The sequence below is a fragment of the Protopterus annectens genome, chromosome 10.part0 (genome assembly GCF_019279795.1).
Source record: "Protopterus annectens isolate FY-2018-M chromosome 10.part0, PAN1.0, whole genome shotgun sequence".
In the NCBI taxonomy this organism is placed as follows: domain Eukaryota; kingdom Metazoa; phylum Chordata; order Ceratodontiformes; family Protopteridae; genus Protopterus; species Protopterus annectens.
Window position 1 is genome coordinate 1,552,006,733 of NC_056744.1, and position 18,387 is coordinate 1,552,025,119.

At 42.8% G+C, this 18,387-nt stretch overlaps 1 protein-coding gene across 1 annotated transcript in view; it reads right to left on the minus strand.

Annotated features, from left to right (window-relative positions):
- The window catches only part of LOC122813718 (zinc-binding protein A33-like), a 101,631-nt gene that overhangs the window by 44,887 nt on the left and 38,357 nt on the right, over positions 1-18,387 (minus strand). The window contains exon 4 of the mRNA XM_044086185.1: positions 11,940-11,962. Coding sequence (XP_043942120.1) covers positions 11,940-11,962 — 23 coding nt within the window. The remainder of the gene's footprint in view (positions 1-11,939; positions 11,963-18,387) is intronic.

Below are 18,387 nucleotides of genomic sequence, written 5' to 3' on the forward strand. Positions count from 1 at the left end.
GACGATGACCTCCCTTGATCTAGATGTCAATCCCTTCATGATCAGGTGGGCAATGTAGAAGGTTTTCCTAACTACTTTAGCAACATGAGTGTCAAACGAAAGGCTACTGTCAACCTGGGTCCCTAGATCCCTGATGACTTCTTCTGTGCTCAGTGGATTGCCACCTATATGGTAGCTAGGGGTAACCTTGTTTTTCCCAAAGGGTATGACTATGCATTTCTTGGCATTTAACTTTAACTTTAGGCCATGGCTCTGGCACCAGTTATCCGTTTCTGTGAGGCCCTTCTGAAGGATATCTGTGTCAGATGTGTTTTCGACTATGGCGCCCAGTTTGCAGTCATCTGCAAACTTTGTCAGCCATAACTCTCCTGTGTTTGCTTGTACTTCAGAAAAGTAGATGCCGAACAAGAGTGGACCCAGGACTGAGCCCTGTGGGACACCACTTGTGACAGGCTTCGAGTCTGACATGGCTCCAGCAACTCTGACCCTGTGGGTTCTGTCACTTAGCCAGTTTGCAACCCATCTTGTGATGTATGGGTTTACATTCAAGCTGATGAGTTTTTCGATGATACCTGAGTGGGGTATTGTGTCGAAGGCCTTTGCCAGGTCAAGGTAGGTTGTATGGACTGCCTTTCCCTCATCAATGGCCTTGGTGACTGTCTCGAAAAAGTCAACCAAGTTTAAAAGGCATGATCTGCCTTTGACAAAGCCAAACTGGGTTGGATCCAAAGTCTGCAAGTTCCCTATGTCTTTATTTATGAGTTCCATTATGATCCTCTCCATGGCTTTGCAGATAAGGCTTGTCAAGCTAATGGGACGGTAATTACCAGGGTCGGTGGAGGCACCGCCCTTGTGAAGTGGGACCACAGTCGCCGTGCGTCACTCCTTGGGTACGTATCCTGAGGTGAGGCTAAGATTAAACAGCTGTCCTAACTGCGGGTTTAATTCCTCATTGAGTTCGTGGAGCACACAGCCGGGGACACCATCCGGTCCCATGGATGCTGTGTTTTTTGCCTTGGAGAGGGCAGTTCTCACCTGGGCATTGGAGATGTTTGGGGGGTTACAATCCTCTGGTATAGATATCTCTCCTTTTGGGGAGTTTGCACTGAACCTGTCAGCCAGTATGTTGGCAATGTGTGTAGGTTCAGTAATCTTCACATCATTTTGAACTAATTCTGAGCATATCTTGGAGTTTCCTCCTAGGTTTCTAACATAGCTAAAGAAGGCCTTATGATTGTCTTTTGAGTCCTTGGCGATTTTTCTCTCAAAATTTGCCTTGGATGATTTTATGAGAGCTCTTAGTTTTTACTTATAATGATCAAAGGTGTCTTACCTTTCAAGGATTTTGCTCTATCTTGTAGTAGCTTCCTCCTTTTGTTGTAGAGCTTGTTTATGGCTGGGGTCCACCAGACTGGACGCTTGCCTTTGGTACAAAGAGTCTTAGTTTTGTTTGGGATTGCCTGATCCATGCAGTCCTGTAGGTGCTGGTAGAAGGCATTTGTAAGTGATTCAGCGGTTTGAGTAATGTTTACCACTGGCTCAGGGGCCTTAAAGGAGACCACGCTAGTTTTAGAAGTGTGAAGTCGGCTTTTGAGAAATTTTTCACTGTGGTCTTTTTATTTCAGGTGGGGCGGATGAGGACCTCCAGCGAGATTAGTTTATGATCTGATCTCACCAGTGAGGGGTATACTTCCAGTGTTGAACATTGTGATCCCATGTTCGTGATGATGAGATCAAGTATGTTTTCTCCTCTTGTGGGGATGGGGACTAGTTGTTCCATGGCATTTGAGTTTATGAACTCCAGGAACCTTTGGGCTAGAGTGTTTGGGCTTGAGTAGTGTTCCCAGTCTATATTAGGGTAGTTGAAATCACCTAGTATGATGGTGTTTGGAGATACATTTATCCCTCCAATGTTTTCAGGAAGGCCATGTGAGGTTCCTGAGTTTGAGAGGGTGGCCTGTAACATGCTACAAATTGCAGAGCAGTCTTGCCTATGGTTAATTGCACCTGGATGGTCTCCGATGCATCGTGCGTTGCCACCAACCTTGAGGCGTGGGTGTCCTTTATGAATATGGACACCCCCCCCTCCTTTCTTGGTGTTGTCCGGATTTTGGGGCCGGAACGCATGATATGAGGTGAAACCTGATAGTGCTGGGGTGCTCTCAGGAGCCTTGAACCAGGTTTCTGTCACAGCACAGACATCGATGTTCTCCATACTGAGAAGGGCCTCGAGTGCGTGTATCTTGAGATTGTGACTTCTGGCATTGAGCAGCATTACCCTTAGTTTTTTTCCTTTTTTGTGTTCTAGGGTGGTAGGTTTAGAATTTGAGCCTTGCCTAAAAAAGGCACTATGGGGGTGGCAAGAGCCTTTGCCAATATCCGGAAGCCTAGGGGTGACAGGTGCAAGCCGTCCCTTGTGAAGCAGCGTGGCTTGTCCAACATGTCATCCCAGGCAGACAGACATTGGATCCCCTTTGAATGACACCAGAATTTAAGCCAATTATTAAAGCTGATCATCTTATCACTGTATTGTGGCATCATTCTAGGTGAAGGTAGGATACTGCTCAAGGTCAGGGTCATACCTGCCTGGGCTACATAATCAGAGAGCTCCTCAATGTCTCTTTTCATGTAGTCCAAGGAGGTACGTCTCAGGTCGTTGACACCAGCGTGGACAATGACTGAGTCGTACTTGTACCTGCTGTTGAGAGACCTGAGTGCTTGCGTTATGTGGCGGATTCTAGCGCCCGACAGGCAGCTTACTGTGACCTTCTCCTTACTCAGTCTGGTGAGCGGGACGTCAGTGTGTCTGATGTAAAGACAACAGCAAAGGTAGAGAGAGAAAATAGTACGAACACAACCAGAAAGAATTAAAGGTAATGAAAAGCAATATGAATTATTTACTCTATGCAAAGAGGCAAGACAAGGCATTACAAGGGCATAAACCGCAGTATCAGGCAAGTGGAAAGCATAAATAGATTGTTAATGAAAAAAAATGTTAAGATAAAAGTATATGATGAAACAAATATGTTTAAAGTACAAAACAAACATGTTTAAGGCAGAACAAGTGTGTTTAAAGCAGAACTGGGCATGTTTAGAGTAAAAGGGGCAGAGTACACTGGGCATAAAACAAAAGGGTTTAAACAAGCAAAAAAGAATATAATAAGGAAAAAAAAAGAGCACAGTAAGTAAAAATAAAGCAAGGTGAATGCTAGGTTTGGGCAAAGTGCTGTGTTTGGATAGGACTACGACTTTGTATTATATCAAAGGCGTAATTAAAGTTATTTGAAGTATCTCAGAGTGTGTAAAAATGCTTAAAGTGTATGCTTATTATTGTGTATGCATTTCAAAAAAGAGTTCACAGAGTGTAAAGTGAAACTATTTTGTGTAATTCGGTCAAAACATGGTTATTTGAAGAAAGTTCTTGTGCTGTGTGTCTCTGTTCACAAAGTGCCACCATTACAGAGTGCTTCTTGTACTGTAAGGAGTTGTCTAGGAAGGTGCCGCCATTTTGGGGACAGGTCAGTGTATTGCAGCTAGTCATTTACAAAGTGTAGATAGCTCAAAACACATTGAATTTGGGCAACAAAAAGGCTGATTGATTATTCGCATTGTGCAGTTGTTTGAGTTTCTTACATCAAAAGTGTTTTTACAAGAAATTACAAGAGTATCACAGTGCTTGTGAACTGCTCAGTTGCACTGCAAAGTTCTCAAATGTTTCTTAAAGTGATGGTGCATGACTGCAGCGTGCCTACCTTTATCGATAAAATTTCAGGCGGTTACTTTTGCATTTCTGCCTTTACTGATTCTGCAAACATAGTGAATAGTGATCAATGACTTTAGCATTTTTGCCTTTACTAAATGTGAAAACAGATGATTTTAGCATTTCTACCTTTACCTATTGAAAATTTCATAAGGCATTGCAAAGTCTGAGAAACTCTTCCGTTAAGCTCCGTAAAGCATTAAAAAGTTTGTAAAGCTATTCCGCAGAGTTTCATAAAGCATTAATAGCTCTAAAAAGTTATTTTCCAAGGCAAAATAAAGCATTAAGAAAGCTCAAAAAGTTATTTTGCAAAGTATCATAAAGCATTGAGAAATATAAAAAAGGTATTTCACAAAGCACAGTGAAGCATTAAGAAAACTGAAATGTTATTTTGCAAACTGCAATAAAGCATTGAGTAGCCTGAGAGGTTTAATTCGCAAAGTTCAGTTAATTGAAAGCACTACGTGGTTATTCATTCACACAATTCTGATAAGCTTAACGAAAGAAAGTACAGGTATTGAGCACAATAACATCGACCAAGTTGTGCTTATTCCAATTACTGATGCACGTGTTTGTGTACATTTGTACATATTTGCAAGACCCTTCACTGGTATGTGTTAATATGGTAGACAGATTTCGAAAACCTCAACCACTTGTACCTCATCAGAATACTGCAGAGAACTGGAGAATATTTGAACAGAAGTAAAATATTTTTTTATACTAGCAGATTATGCAGCTAGAGATGCATGAACAAGGGCATTTATTTTGCTAAATCTAGCAGTATCTGAGGCTACAGAAAGACAGCGCCATCTGTGTATTCATCAGCAGTACATGAAGGTGATGGTGCAGACCGCCACATTGTTTTGCGAGCTGAATCCAAAGACCCAGAGTGTTTAAGGCATAAATTCAGAAAAATATGCAACCCCCCAGAAGAACATTACATTGGAGAGGCATTTGTTTTACACAAGAAATCAGAAACCAGGGGAAACATTTACGACTTAAATAAATGACTTTAGGAACACTGCTAAAATGTATCGGTTTGGTGAATTGGAAGACGAGCTGATAAAGGATAGACTTGTATGTGGTATTAACAGTGCTGCAGTGAGAAAGATTTTGCTTTGTGACAGTTATTTGACATTAAGCAAAGCAAGAGTGACTTGTCAGATCCATGAGGTGACAAAGGCGTATAAACATGCTTACAAGTGACAAAAGCATGGTTTCCTAGACAGTATGCAACACGTGGCAAGCAGAAACAGGCCTTTGCAAAGGGCAGCCACACGACTTCCAAAGGTGCAAAACTTTCAGAGCTCAAGGATGACTGTAAGGCAGCTCAGTGCAACACAAACGTGAGTCAGCAAAACCCAAGTCTAGCTTTATTGTTGACTGTTGCAACTGTGGTGCAAATCATGAATCTAAAAGAGAGAAGTGTTTAGCATATGGTTAGCAATGCCGCAAGTGTAAGAAATGAAACCACTTTCAAAAGTTTGCAAATCAAGTAAGCCTCATGCAGTTGTAAAGAAAGGTCACAAAAAAGTAAGCTGATCAAGTTGAGCCAAAATAGTCAGCTTTCTACGTGGATGGTGCATCAGTTCTGGGAGAAAAAGTTGATGCAGTAAACTTATTGACAAGGAGTGAGGTGTTGTGTACAGTTCTGATCAATGGGAAATCCACAGAGTTCAAAGTAGACACTGGATCAAAATGCAATGCTGTATCAGCAGACATATTTGCAACAACTCGGTGTAACCAGCAGTGTGCGACTTTTTGTGTATGGAAGTGAAGAAATTCAAACCGAAGGTTCAGTAATACTTTTAATGTTACTTGGCTGAGAACTATTACAACTTATTCTTCTATGCAGTCCGAAGACCAGTGCAATCTTTACTAGGTCTCAAAGATGGTTTGAAAATGAATCTGCTTTCTTTTGCTAAAGAAGTTAATCATGTGAGTGCAGTTTCAAGTTTTTTCAGCAGCCATTTTCACAGAGTATGTTTTCAGTGATAAAATTGGGTAAACGTCCAGTTGTGCATTCTATGAAGTTAGACCCCAAGGTTACTTCAGTGGTCAGACCAGCAAGAAGAATTCCAATAGCAATGCAAGACAAAGTCAAAAGCTCAGTTAGATAAGATGGTACAGCAAGGTGCGATTTGTCCAGTCACAGAACCAACTGAATGGGTATTGTCCATGGTAGCCGCTCCCAAGAAAGGCTCAGACGAAATCAGAATATGCATTGACCCTAGAGATTTGAACAAAGCATTAAACAGGCCATATTATCTAATGCACACAGTTGAGGAAGTTGCAGCTCTAACACCAAACAGGACAGAAACCTCAAGAAAGTTCTTGACAGAGCACGTGAAGAAAACTTGAAGGTTAAGTGCAAATTCAGACTCCCAGAAGTAACCTATGTAGGACATTTGTTCACAAGTACAGGCTTGAGACCTGGCCCAAACAAAGAACTATTTTAGAGATGTCAGCACCAGATAATGTGCAAGGTTTAGAGAGTTTCTGGACATGGTCAATACTTAGGCAAATTTATACCAGATTTCAGTAAATTGACAGCACCTTTGAGAGCGCTAACACACAAAAATGTTGTATGGTCTTGGTTACATCATCATCAAAAGATGTTTGATGACCTTAAGCAGAAAATTGCCCCCCACCCATGTTAAGGTACTATGATGTGAATAAACCAGTTGTTTCATCCGCTGATGCTTTGTTATTCAAGAGAGCAGATGAGTAGCCTATGCATCTAGGACACTTACTCAAGCAGAGATGCATTATACTCAAATAAGAAAGAGCTTTTGGCAATAGTTTTAGCATAATCTAAGTTTCACAATTATTATTTATGATCGAGCTATTCAAACTGAAACTGATCAGCTTCTAGTTACTATTCTAAAAAAGCCTATGCATTTTGCTTCGGTGAGATTACAAAGAATGATGTTCAAATTTCACAAGTACAATTTCAAAATGGTCTACACTAAAGGTAAATTGCTCTATACCTTAGCCAAATCACCTAAAAATACAAAAGAACAGGGTGATGCTGAAACTTTTGACTTTGATGTAATGTCCGTGCATAATATTTCCACCACTAGAATTGAGTTGAGAAGTCACACTACCACTGATCAAATTTCACAAAAGATTAATCACTACATCAATGCTGGATGGCCATCAGAGCAATCACTAGTGTTTCACCTGAGGTACAATCATATTTTCCTTACAGAAGTGAATTGTTGATGAAAGATGACATTATTTTCAAAGGTCCTAAAACTGTTGCACCTGCTTTCTTACAGCATGAATACATTCAGATTTTGCATTGTGGTCACCCAGGTTTGTTATCGACCAAGAGAAGGGCAAGAGAACTAATATTTTGGCCTTCATTATCAAAATACATTGATAGAGTTATTTCTTCTTTTTCAGAATGTAATAGTACCAGACTGCATTTGCAAAGAGAACTGCTTCAGCTAAATCCAATACCTGAACTACCTTGGTCTACTGTAGCAACTGATATCTTTGAATTGAATAATCAACACTATTTGGCTTGGTAGACTCTTACTCGAACTGGTTTGAGATTGATCTGCTACCAAAACAACCTCAACAGCTGCTATCACTAAGCTGAAATGTCATTTCCCAGTTCATAGTAGTCCACACAAACTTTATTCTGACAATAGTACTCAATGTACTAGCCAGTTATTTCAGAAAGTTGCAAGAGAATGGGACTTTGTACATGTCACTAGTAGTCCTGAATATCCTCAATCCAATGGTCTAGCCGAACGAGCAGTACAGAGTGCAAAACAATTACTTGAAAAGTCAAAGCGTGACAATACCATTGTAGTCTTGAATTTACTTAATCTCAGAAACATACCTTATGACGATATTTTTGGCTCATGTGCTAAGACTACTCTTCAGACAAACTACAACTATGCTACCTATTTCAACAAGTTTGTTAAAAGCCTAATTCTAAGAATAATAAAGCCATTAAGTCTCAATTGTTAAAGAAGCTTTAAGATACAGAAATCTAGTTATGACAGATCGAGCAGATTACTTCATTTAAATGAGGGAAGGACAGATAAGAGTTCAGACAATGAAAGGTTTTGATTGAATAGGACAGATAACAGGCATCTGTGCTGAGCCAAGATCTTACTGGGTAAGTTCTAAGGGTGTAGAGTGTGACGCCCATGCCCTGGCACAGCAATCAAGGAGCCTCAATCCTCACCACTAACACCAGTTAGGGGCGTCTCATATAGGAGGAAAGGATAACAAATACACACAGTAAAGTGCAATTTCCCTTAAGAGTACACAGAGATCAGTTAGTCCGGAGCTTGTCACTTCCTTGGTCCCCAATAAGACTCCCCACTGGCACAGCTATAGGGTCCTGATCTCAGCCTAGTGGGAAAGCTAAAACCTCCAACACCCTCTCTGTGCAACCAGTGCTTCGTGTCCCTGCCCAAGTAGCTGACAGACACACTGACAAGAGTTTAGATAACCACACAGACACTCCTGGGGTAGGCTGGCACAGGTTCTCCAGCTGCACCCCCTTTTCCCAAAATATACAGTAGTACCAGCTGCCACCGCCCACTAATATTTATCAGCTACTCAAAGACCCTTAAAAGGGTGTCCAATTATTATCGTGCAGTATTAATTATCCAGTTGGTAGTATAGCCCATGGCTAAAGCTATTGGAGTGGCTTTGTACAATTTTACCAAAGGCATGCAAGTACTGAGCTTAAATTATCTCTATAAAAACAGCCACAGTTGAAAGGGTTTAAAAATATTTAATAAATAATCAAAACACAAGACAATACTTTTTACTACACAGTGCTAAGAGTTCAGAGATCACAGAGAAATACTTAAAATAATTCGGTAGTACAGTTCTTACATCACACAGAAAAACAATTAAAAATAGCTAGAAACTAGAAATATTAGACTAAGAAAAAACACAAGTCTAAGATAAACTTACATATAAAGCAAAGGCAGTGCGGAGTTGGATGGTCAAGACAAAAATGCTTAATGCTCTCAGATTCTCTCTGTTTTTACAATCACATTCCTGGTTCACATTACATCATTCTTCATACTTCCCTGGATTCCCAGGCTAACAGAAACTACCATTTACAATCTTCACCTTTGGGCAGAAACCAGAGCAATAAAAAGACATTTATGCATGCAAATTCTGGCCATTAACTCTGGCCTTAAAACAATAGCAAGAATTCCTTCATCTAGACCGGCCGGAGCCATATTTACATCAAAGGATCACAACATGCTTTACTTGGTCAGCATAGTGCACCGTTACAGCTTTGCAGTTCCACATATAACAGCATTTTTTTCCATTTAAGACAACAAGCCTGTGGCTTACATTAATATTTACAGATGACAGCATTATCTCCAAAATTCTATCTGGCTAGGCTGGTAGCCTTTACATAGAGTATAGGAGGAATTGTAGACATCATCTTCCTGTATCAGAATCATCACCATTGCAATCACAACAGCGCATCTGTGATGCAGAATCTAAATCAGATACTGTTTCCAGACCAGTATGTGTCTAAATCAGACACTGTTTCCAGACCAGTTTGTGTTTATGTCCGATTCTGTTCTAGAAAGTAATTCAAACATTCCACAGGTCAACCATTTTACAGAGAGTGTTCCAGTTGCTAAATCTGATTCTCAATTTTTATGTCACACAATAGGGACACGTTTCTAAGCCTAGTGTGAAATACACAGCAATGTGGACTTTATTATATATAAATATGTGTGTGTGTGTGTGTGTGTGTGTGTGTGTGTGTGTGTGTGTGTGTGTGTGTATAACTTAGTATTGTATAATGCAGGTCTTCAGATTATCTGTGATTTCTGTATGCTAAATAATTTCATGACAAATTGTATGTTCTATTTCTCAAAGAGAGGATGTAGATCAGAGAGTAGCTTGTGTGTGCAAAGCATGCAAGGCTGTGTATGCACGTATAAATTCCAGGCACGTGCAATCCCTAGTGCCATTTTGCAGAAGCAGCAAGTGAGCATGTACGATCGCCCTTACAGTGATGTATTTGTATAAAATAAAGCTGCTTAAAACAGAACCCACAAAGACTTGTATATTTATGTATCAACAAGAAAGCGACACACTACATATTTTTTTTTACTATTTTATGAGAACCACCAGACTACATTACAACACATACAGACACAAACAGGATAGCAACAAAATTTTCTCCTCCTTAAAACCCTCCACACCCCCAAACTTCTTTATACCAATTCCGAGACTGCCATAGTTTGGAAAAAAGGAAATATTCTGATAAATGGCATCCTGGACTAGTACAATATTTTGGTCATTCAGTCTCCATGTTTTGGAACTCACTCTAGTGGGTCCCAATATTTCAAATGGTTACCCTCATGAACAGCCTGTTTATTGCATCATTTCTAAAAGTTGGCTGCCATAAATACTTACCATACAAACAGGACAACCTGAGAGCCATGGCTTCAGTGATGTGATATCTTACGGATGCTTTATTGATGACATATTAATAAGGGACTACAAGAGGAAATGGACACCTCGTTACAATCTTTAAGGGGATGTTTTCACCATTAGCAATAGATGTTATTAACAGCCTTATGATTCATTTCCTAGATGTCACTTTATACAAGTATGGTCAGAATCCACAGCATATAGTAGCCATAAATAATGAAGTACATTTTAAGAGCAGTCACCCTTACTTTACTGAAAGGCATATCCCAAAAGGGAAATTCATGATTCCTGAAAATACTTAGAACCACTGCAGACATACCATTAGCGAAAACGGAACTGACTAATGAAAAGTTTCAGTTAAGCAACTGGAAATATCCTCAACTTGTTAACTAATGAATAAAGGATGGTGAAGGGTGTCCTAATTAAACCAAATTTGGTTGAGAGATTAAGTTATAGCAACTGTGGCCAAGAATCAAGTTAGGAGAATGAAAATTCACGATTTAGTACAGAGGTGTTAGGATGTGTTACACAATATGGGACACACACAGTAGAGGTTAAAGGAAATAATTCATATCTGACATTTTGCAGTCAAATGCTGAGATTAGAAAGTTAATTTCTTCAAAGCCACTATTTTCATACAGAAAAACAAGGAATCTAAAGGAATTATTTCAAAAAAAAGACAGTGGTAATAGGAACAAAGGAATACACACAAAGCAGTGGGTATACAGTTTGTGGATACATGGATGTCCTACTACAAGGAAAGACCCTTATTTTAATGATTTTTGCAACATGCAAGGCAGAAGGAAGATGCAAGGGAGACAGTTTTCATGTAGGCAAAATAGATCACAGTTTTAAAGTCAGAATAAAAAACATAGTTTAGCTACAAAGAAAAGAGAAGATACAATTGCCCTATACATACATTAAACATGCAGATCTTTGGTTGGGATTAAGATACAACATGTACACCTCTGGACACATCAAGGTACCTTTTCTCGATTCATCAATAATTCTGCTTGGTCCTCTATGAAGGGGATGTGGGCCACCATGCAGGACTAGCCCTGCGGTCATGCTGAATGATGAGGCATTCTGGGGGAGAGGCATAGGCTAATTAGCCGCGTGGTATCTCTCCAAAACTGCCTTCAAGAAGGTATCAACACGTCTGAGTAATTCAAGAAATTGCTCAACCTTGGAGATCAGCATAGCTGTTTCTACCATTTCATGGCACTGAACACAACCAAAAGGCATGTTCAACCACTTGTTACAAACATGTTATGGAAACGGAGAGGTGGAGGACCCACTAGAACACCAGATTACTCAAGTGCCACAATGACAGAGAAGACAGTAAAAGGATTGGGGTGAATGGATACACTACATTAACAAGAATTACACTTAAAATGTAAGTACCATAATGGCACCAATAGCAGTACAGGGATCAGGGTTGGGGGGATACCCTAGACCAGAGCATAATAGGTATGTGCTATAATGGCACTTCAGCTATTACAAGGGGGGGGCGTAGGGTTAATAAAGGAGCATCGTTTTCATTTTGTGATCTTATTTTGTCAAATAAAATCTTTGGCATAACAAAGGATTCAGTAGCAGATGGCCTTGCGGATACCCATATTGTACAGTTGGTATCTTTCATGTCTGTGTACCTCAAAGACTAAATAATGAAGTACAAACCAAATCATAAAGGGTTAGAAACTTATATGAGAAGCTTAATGTAGTGATACATACATACCTTGTCATATTGTCCTTGATTCCCTGTGTAAAAAAAAAAAAAAAAAAAGAGAGAGAATAGTGTAGCTATAAAACTTTGCTCATTGATTTACACATTTTGCAATATGATCAAATATCCTATTATAACAAAAAGTTGTTGAAGTCATCGCTGTGTATCCCCCACCATACTGCAGCACCACCTTCCCTAGATACTCTCTCCAATGCAAAAAAATGTTACAGCAGCCATGGCTACCTAATTCCTCATAACAAACATACCAATGCAATGATTTTGCTACATGTCTAGCAATGTCTCTCTCTCTCTCACACACACACACACACACACACACACACACACACACACAAGTTTAAACATTAGATTTAAACTTATCAGACATGTCTGCTCTTTACTCAAGTGAATAAAAAACAGAACTCCAATCCTCTCCCAAAGATTAGGTGAATGCTCTCCATCTTTACTAGACATTTTTGTTTAGTCTCATACTTGCAGCAAGTTTGACACTTTGAAGGTTAATAAAATGACTGCTTATCTACATGGTCAGCAGTCATACTGTTGTGCTTCTTTTCAAATGAAATATTATGCAGGTAAACTTTCCATCCCATACTACTCTTTTCAAAGGAACCTGCTCCAGTGAACATTTATTAATATAATAAGCATCTGCTCCAGTGAACATTTATTAATACAATAAGTATATATATATATATATATATATATATATATATATTTATTATATATTTGTGTGTGTGTGTGTGTGCGCGCGCGTGTATTTATATATACTAAACACAAAATGTTTTTTTTAATGAACACTTACAGGCATCAATGAAATGCTTTCAGCCTGAGTATACAACAAACATTGGTTACTGTATTAAACATTATAAAATACAGTGACAATTCAAAAATCTAATTGTCTAAGAGATGCAATCTGATTGTGTACTAAATCTCAATAAAATGCACCATTTGCTTTTTCTTTTCATATTCTGCCCTGCAACGGTACTTGAAGGCATGTCTAGCAAACCCCACACGGACAAAGATGACTTCGGCTTTTCCCGGTTAGGGGTCGCCACAGTGGAACTCCGTTCTGCTAACGATTGGCAGTGAATTTTTACAGTGTCGAGTTACCAGCCCAGAGCCCAACCTTCAAAAGAAGGCACACCAACACATGCTCGCACCTACCTGCATGTCTTTAAATTCACTCACCTGTGGGGAGGACATGCAGACTCCACACAGAAGGCACTCCAGCTGAGAAACAAACTAGAGAACTTCTTCCTGTGATGCGTCAAATGTAACCATTGCACTACCACGGTTGCATTTAGGAGGCTCACCATAACTTGCTCAAGGAGAAATTGTGCAAATATCAGTAGCACACAGGAAAAAAAAAAAAAAAAAAGATGAATGGCATAATACTGAATGCCGTTTGCCACAAGAAATCATTGCCAGTGTAGATTTCTAATTGTGGGAAAGATTACCTTATTTATGGTAATTCCTCCCTTCTTTGAGTTGATGTGACTGTAGAGTTAGTATATTTAATTTCAAAAGGGTATGGGGTGTGGTGGACTTGCACCCCTACAAAAAAGTATAAAAATCACATTTTCACCCTTTTCAATTTCAGGAATCTTTTAGTTATGTACTTACCATAACTTCGGATGTATGGGATCCATCTCGCCTACATTCATAACAGATGGGTTCGGAGCCGATCCGTCGGCTCCGACTCGGCCACTATACACTAGAACGAAGTCTCTCATTGGCTGGGCTTCCCCTTATCCCAGAATGCACCACACCTGCTTCCCCAGATCTTGTTTGTTCGCTTTCATACATTCATACAGGTACAGAAAAACACATACCAATAACTGTAACCAACTAGAGCCCTACCAGAGAAGAGCTCAGCAAGAGCAATATTTCCTCCAAATCCAAAAGGTAGGGGGAAGGAGGGTGGGTATGTATGAATGTAGGCGAGATGGATCCCATACATCCGAAGTTATGGTAAGTACGTAACTAAAAGATGTAATGGGATCCTATCTCGCCTACATTCATAACAGATGGGACAGCGTCCCTAGCACCTAAATCCCGGGTGGCTCATTGGAACACACTCCTGAGAACTGCGGAACCAAAGGAAGCTCTGCCTCGGGAAGCCACATCAACCTTATAATGAGAAATGAAGGTGTGCGGAGAAGACCAAGTAGCAGCAGCACAAATATCATCTATTGAAACTTTGGAGTGAAATGCTACAGAGGTGGCCATAGCCCTGGTAGAATGAGCCATGAGCGGGAAAGGTAACTCTCTGCCTGACTGGGAATAAATGAAGGAGATGCAATCCTTAATCCATTTGGCTATGGTGGTTTTTGCAACTGGTAGACCTAACCTATTCTCCGCAAAGGACACAAACAGCTGGTTTGATTTTAGTGTCTGACGGGTCCTAAGTAAAAACGCAGTTGCCTGTGAACATCCAACTGGTGGAAGGTATATTCTGCTCTATTAGAAAAATTTGGAAAGAAAACGGGGAGCTCCAAGGATTGCTGAATGCATAAAGGGGATGCTACCTTAGGCAAAAAGGAGGGATTCAATCTGAGGGAAACTCTGTCTTTATGAAAAATCAAATAAGGAGGAGTAGAACAGAGAGCCTGAAGCTCTGAAACCCGCTTAGCAGAAGTTATTGCCACTAGAAGGGCGGTTTTCCAAGACAGAAATTTTATATCACAAGTCACTGCTGGCTCAAAGGGACGGGCAGTTAAGGAGGCCAGAACCAAATTTAAGTCCCAAGGGGGCACAGGATGAGCCATAGGAGGCCTGAGGATCCAGGCTCCCTTAAGAAAGGACTTGCAAAGTCTGTTTGCCATTAAGGAAAGCTCTACGGAAACATGAAAATTAGAGATGGCCGCTAGTTGAACCTTAATTGTGTAGACTGAAGAGCCCGAATGAAACAATGAAGCTAGAAATTCCAAGACCTGCGGAACTGGGGCCGTAAGAGGATCAATGCCTCGCTGCTGGGCCCAAAAGGCAAACCTTTTCCATTTGCTGGAATACAGCTCAACAGTGGACGGCTTGTGGGAAGAGGACAATATGTACATCACTTCTGGAGAAAGAGAGTTCTCTCTAAGGATGGAAGTGGAGTAACCAAGCAGCCAGTCGCAACGACTGGAGGGACGGATGAGAGTGTCCCGACTGATGAGACAACAGGTCCGGCACTGGGTCCAGAATCCAAGGGCCCTGTACCGCATACTTCTGAAGGAATGGAAACCAAACCTGACGGGGCCAATGTGGGGCGACCAAAATCATGTCGCTCCCTACATGAAGAGCCTTCTGGAATCACCCTCGGGAGAAGGGGGATCGGGGGGAAGGCATAAAGCAGACCCGGGGGCCAATTGTGGGCTAGAGCGTCCCTGGGAAACTGCCCCTGGGAGGGAGTCAGAGTGAAGAACTCTCTGCACTTCGCATTGTTGGGGCTGGCGAACAAGTCGCAACAAGGGAGACCTCATTTGGCGAAGATCTGCGCAGCGTTTTTGAGGGACCACTCGTGGGGCAACAGGAGAGTCCTGCTGAGACTGTCTGCAATCACACTGGCTTTCCCCGGAATGTGCGTTGCTACTAAGAAACGTTGGGTAGCTATGGCCCAGCGCCACTCTCTCATGGCCTCTCTGCAAAGGGGGTAGGACCTGGTTCCGCCCTGCTTGTTTATGTGCCAAACTACCGACATGTTGTCTGATAGAATCGCTATAGTACCTTGGGGGAGAGCATGATGAAGTGCTTGCAAAACCAGAAGCACCGCTCTCATTTCCAGGACATTGATGTGAAGGTGCGCTTCGCAATCCTGCCAAGTGCTTTGGACAGACCTGTCCAGATAATGACCCCCCACCCTATCTGGGAGGCGTCCGTGGTCACTGTGGCAACTGGGGGCTGAAGGGCAAAAGAACGCCCCCGGTCCAGGTTGGACCGACGCAGCCGCCAACGGAGGTCCCGACGACAACTGTCCGTAATCAGAACCAAATGGTTCAGGGGAAGTTCTTGATACGACCATTGAACCGATAATAGCCATTGCAGCACCCGCATGTGCAGCCTGGCTAACGGTACTAGGAGAATAGTTGCGGCCATCGTGCCCAATAACTGAAGAATCTGTCTGGCAGGAACTCGAGATTTGGGTAACAAGTTTAGAATCTGAGATTGTAGGACCTGAATTCTTTCTGATGGCAAAAATGCCTGCATCCTTTTTGTGTCTAGCTCTGCGCCTATAAAGGTGATACACTGAGATGGCCCTGAGATGGCCGCAGCACAGATTTTTCCCAATTGAAAGTGATTCCCAGCGAGAGACCCAAGGTTACTGTGGCCATCAGCGCTCGAATCAGTAGATGCTTGGAGGTGGCAGTGAGGAGCCAGTCGTCGAGATAGGGAAACACTTGGAATCCTAGACTTCTCAGGTGAGCTGTCACCACTGCCAGACACTTGGTGAACACCTGGGGGCTGTGGTGAGACCAAAGGGCAGTGCACAAAACTGGAAATGACTGGTTCCTAGGCGGAAGCGTAAATCACTCCTGGACTCTTGACGTATCAAAATGTGATAGTAAGCATCCTTGTGGTTTATGGATCACATCCAGACATCCTTCTCCAATAACGGGAGAATGGACTGAAGGGTGACCATCCGGAACCTGGACTTTTTCACAAAACGATTTAATAAGCTTAGGTCCAAAATGGGCCTTACGTCCCCTGTCGTTTTTGGCACCAAAAATAATCTCGAGTAAGTTCCTGATCCGATCTGGTCGGCGGGGATGGGCTGGATGACCCCTTTGCTTTGCAGCTTTGAAACTTCTACGGCTGCCTGATCCCGGTGACTGGGTGGCACGTCCGGGATTCTCCTTGTAGGAGGAGGGGGCTTGAAGAAGGGGATGAGGTAGCCTCCGGTTACAATGCGAAGCACCCACTGATCCTTGGTTATAGATTCCCAAGCCTGTCGCAAAACGACCCCCGACTGGCTCCGGAGAAGCACAGCCGGGCCACATCCTAGGGATGTTGAGGGTAGGAGGAACCACGAAAGGAATCGCGGTCCCCAGTGTTACGGGGGCCTCTGCCACCTCTGGGACGGCGTCTTCCTGAATCTCCCCCCCCCTGCCTCTAGAGGGGGGGAATCACCCGGTGGAGTAGAGAAGAACTTTTGGGATTTTTTGAACCACATTTTCCCTCCTCTCTGGGCCTTGGGGTAAGGTCTAGAGGGAGTGGAAAAACGGGCCCCAACGGCAGTCAAGGTCTTGCCCTCCTGCTCGCACCGAGTAAGTGTGTCCTTCACCTTGGGTCCAAACAGAGAGGACCCATCAAAGGGGGTGTCGGCGAAGGAAGACTTAAAGGCCTCCGCAAGTGGACACAAGCGTAACCAGGCTTGTCTCCTAAGAGCCACTCCTGTGCCCGCTGCTCTACTCGCCCCTTCGGCTGCATAGGAAATGAGCCTCATGGACGAGTTGACTATAGAAGACAGGGTAGTCATCTGGGAGCCTATGGTCTGGGCTAACGCCTCAGGAAGATTACCCGCAAGAGACTCTCCTAACTCCTTAAGGAGGTCCCTTTGGAGCCTTGTAAAATGACAGAGATAGTTCAGGGATCGCAGGGTAAAGGTCGCTGAAGAAAGGGTACGCTTCCCGTACCTATCCATGCTCCTAGAGTCCTTATTAGGAGGATGAATAGACGTTGAAGCCTCTGCCACGTCCACCACCATCGCATCAACTGCAACACCCTTAGTGAGGAATTCCTTCTGGGGAGGGGTTGAAAGGAACTTATTAGGTCTGGCAGGCACCGGTTCCACTGTTATCAGGATGCTCCCACACCCTCCGAGAGATTAAATCTAATAACTCGAAGGGTGGAGACACCCAGGAGGAGGAGGGCTGGGCCCCGAAGGCCTTGAGGAAGACTGACTCCTCAGCGGTAGGGGCTTTGGATTGCCAATTGCCTCTCTGTCTCAAGACCTCAAGGATATCCGAGAAGGAGACGTCATCCGAGGACGATTTTGGGGACCCCTCCGCATCATCGATGTCAGTATCTGTAGTGACGGACTCATCTTGGGAATCAACGTGCTTCCTCTTGCACAGTTTCTTCCTTGGGGGTTCATCCGAAGCAGATTCGGAAGGACCCCTGGAAGAAGGGAACCCTCTCAGGGGGTATCCTCAGGCCCCGGGGCCCCACTGTCGTGGGAAAGAATGTCATCAGAGGCACCAGTACCCACATCTAGGGATGGTGAGGTAAAACTTGCTGAACCGGCAAGGTCATGGCCAGCACACTCCTCATGGCCTCAAAAGCAGGACCTCCAGACTCTGCAGAGGGCACTTGCTGAGAGACCACGATGGTACCGGGAATACCTGCGGCCGATGCTCCGAGGGGAAGACTGGGCATCGAAGAGGCCAGCTCCACAGTGTTGCCCTCGGTCCCCACCGAGGAAGACCCGGTACCAAACCCTGACACCGAGGACAGGGTAGGAATG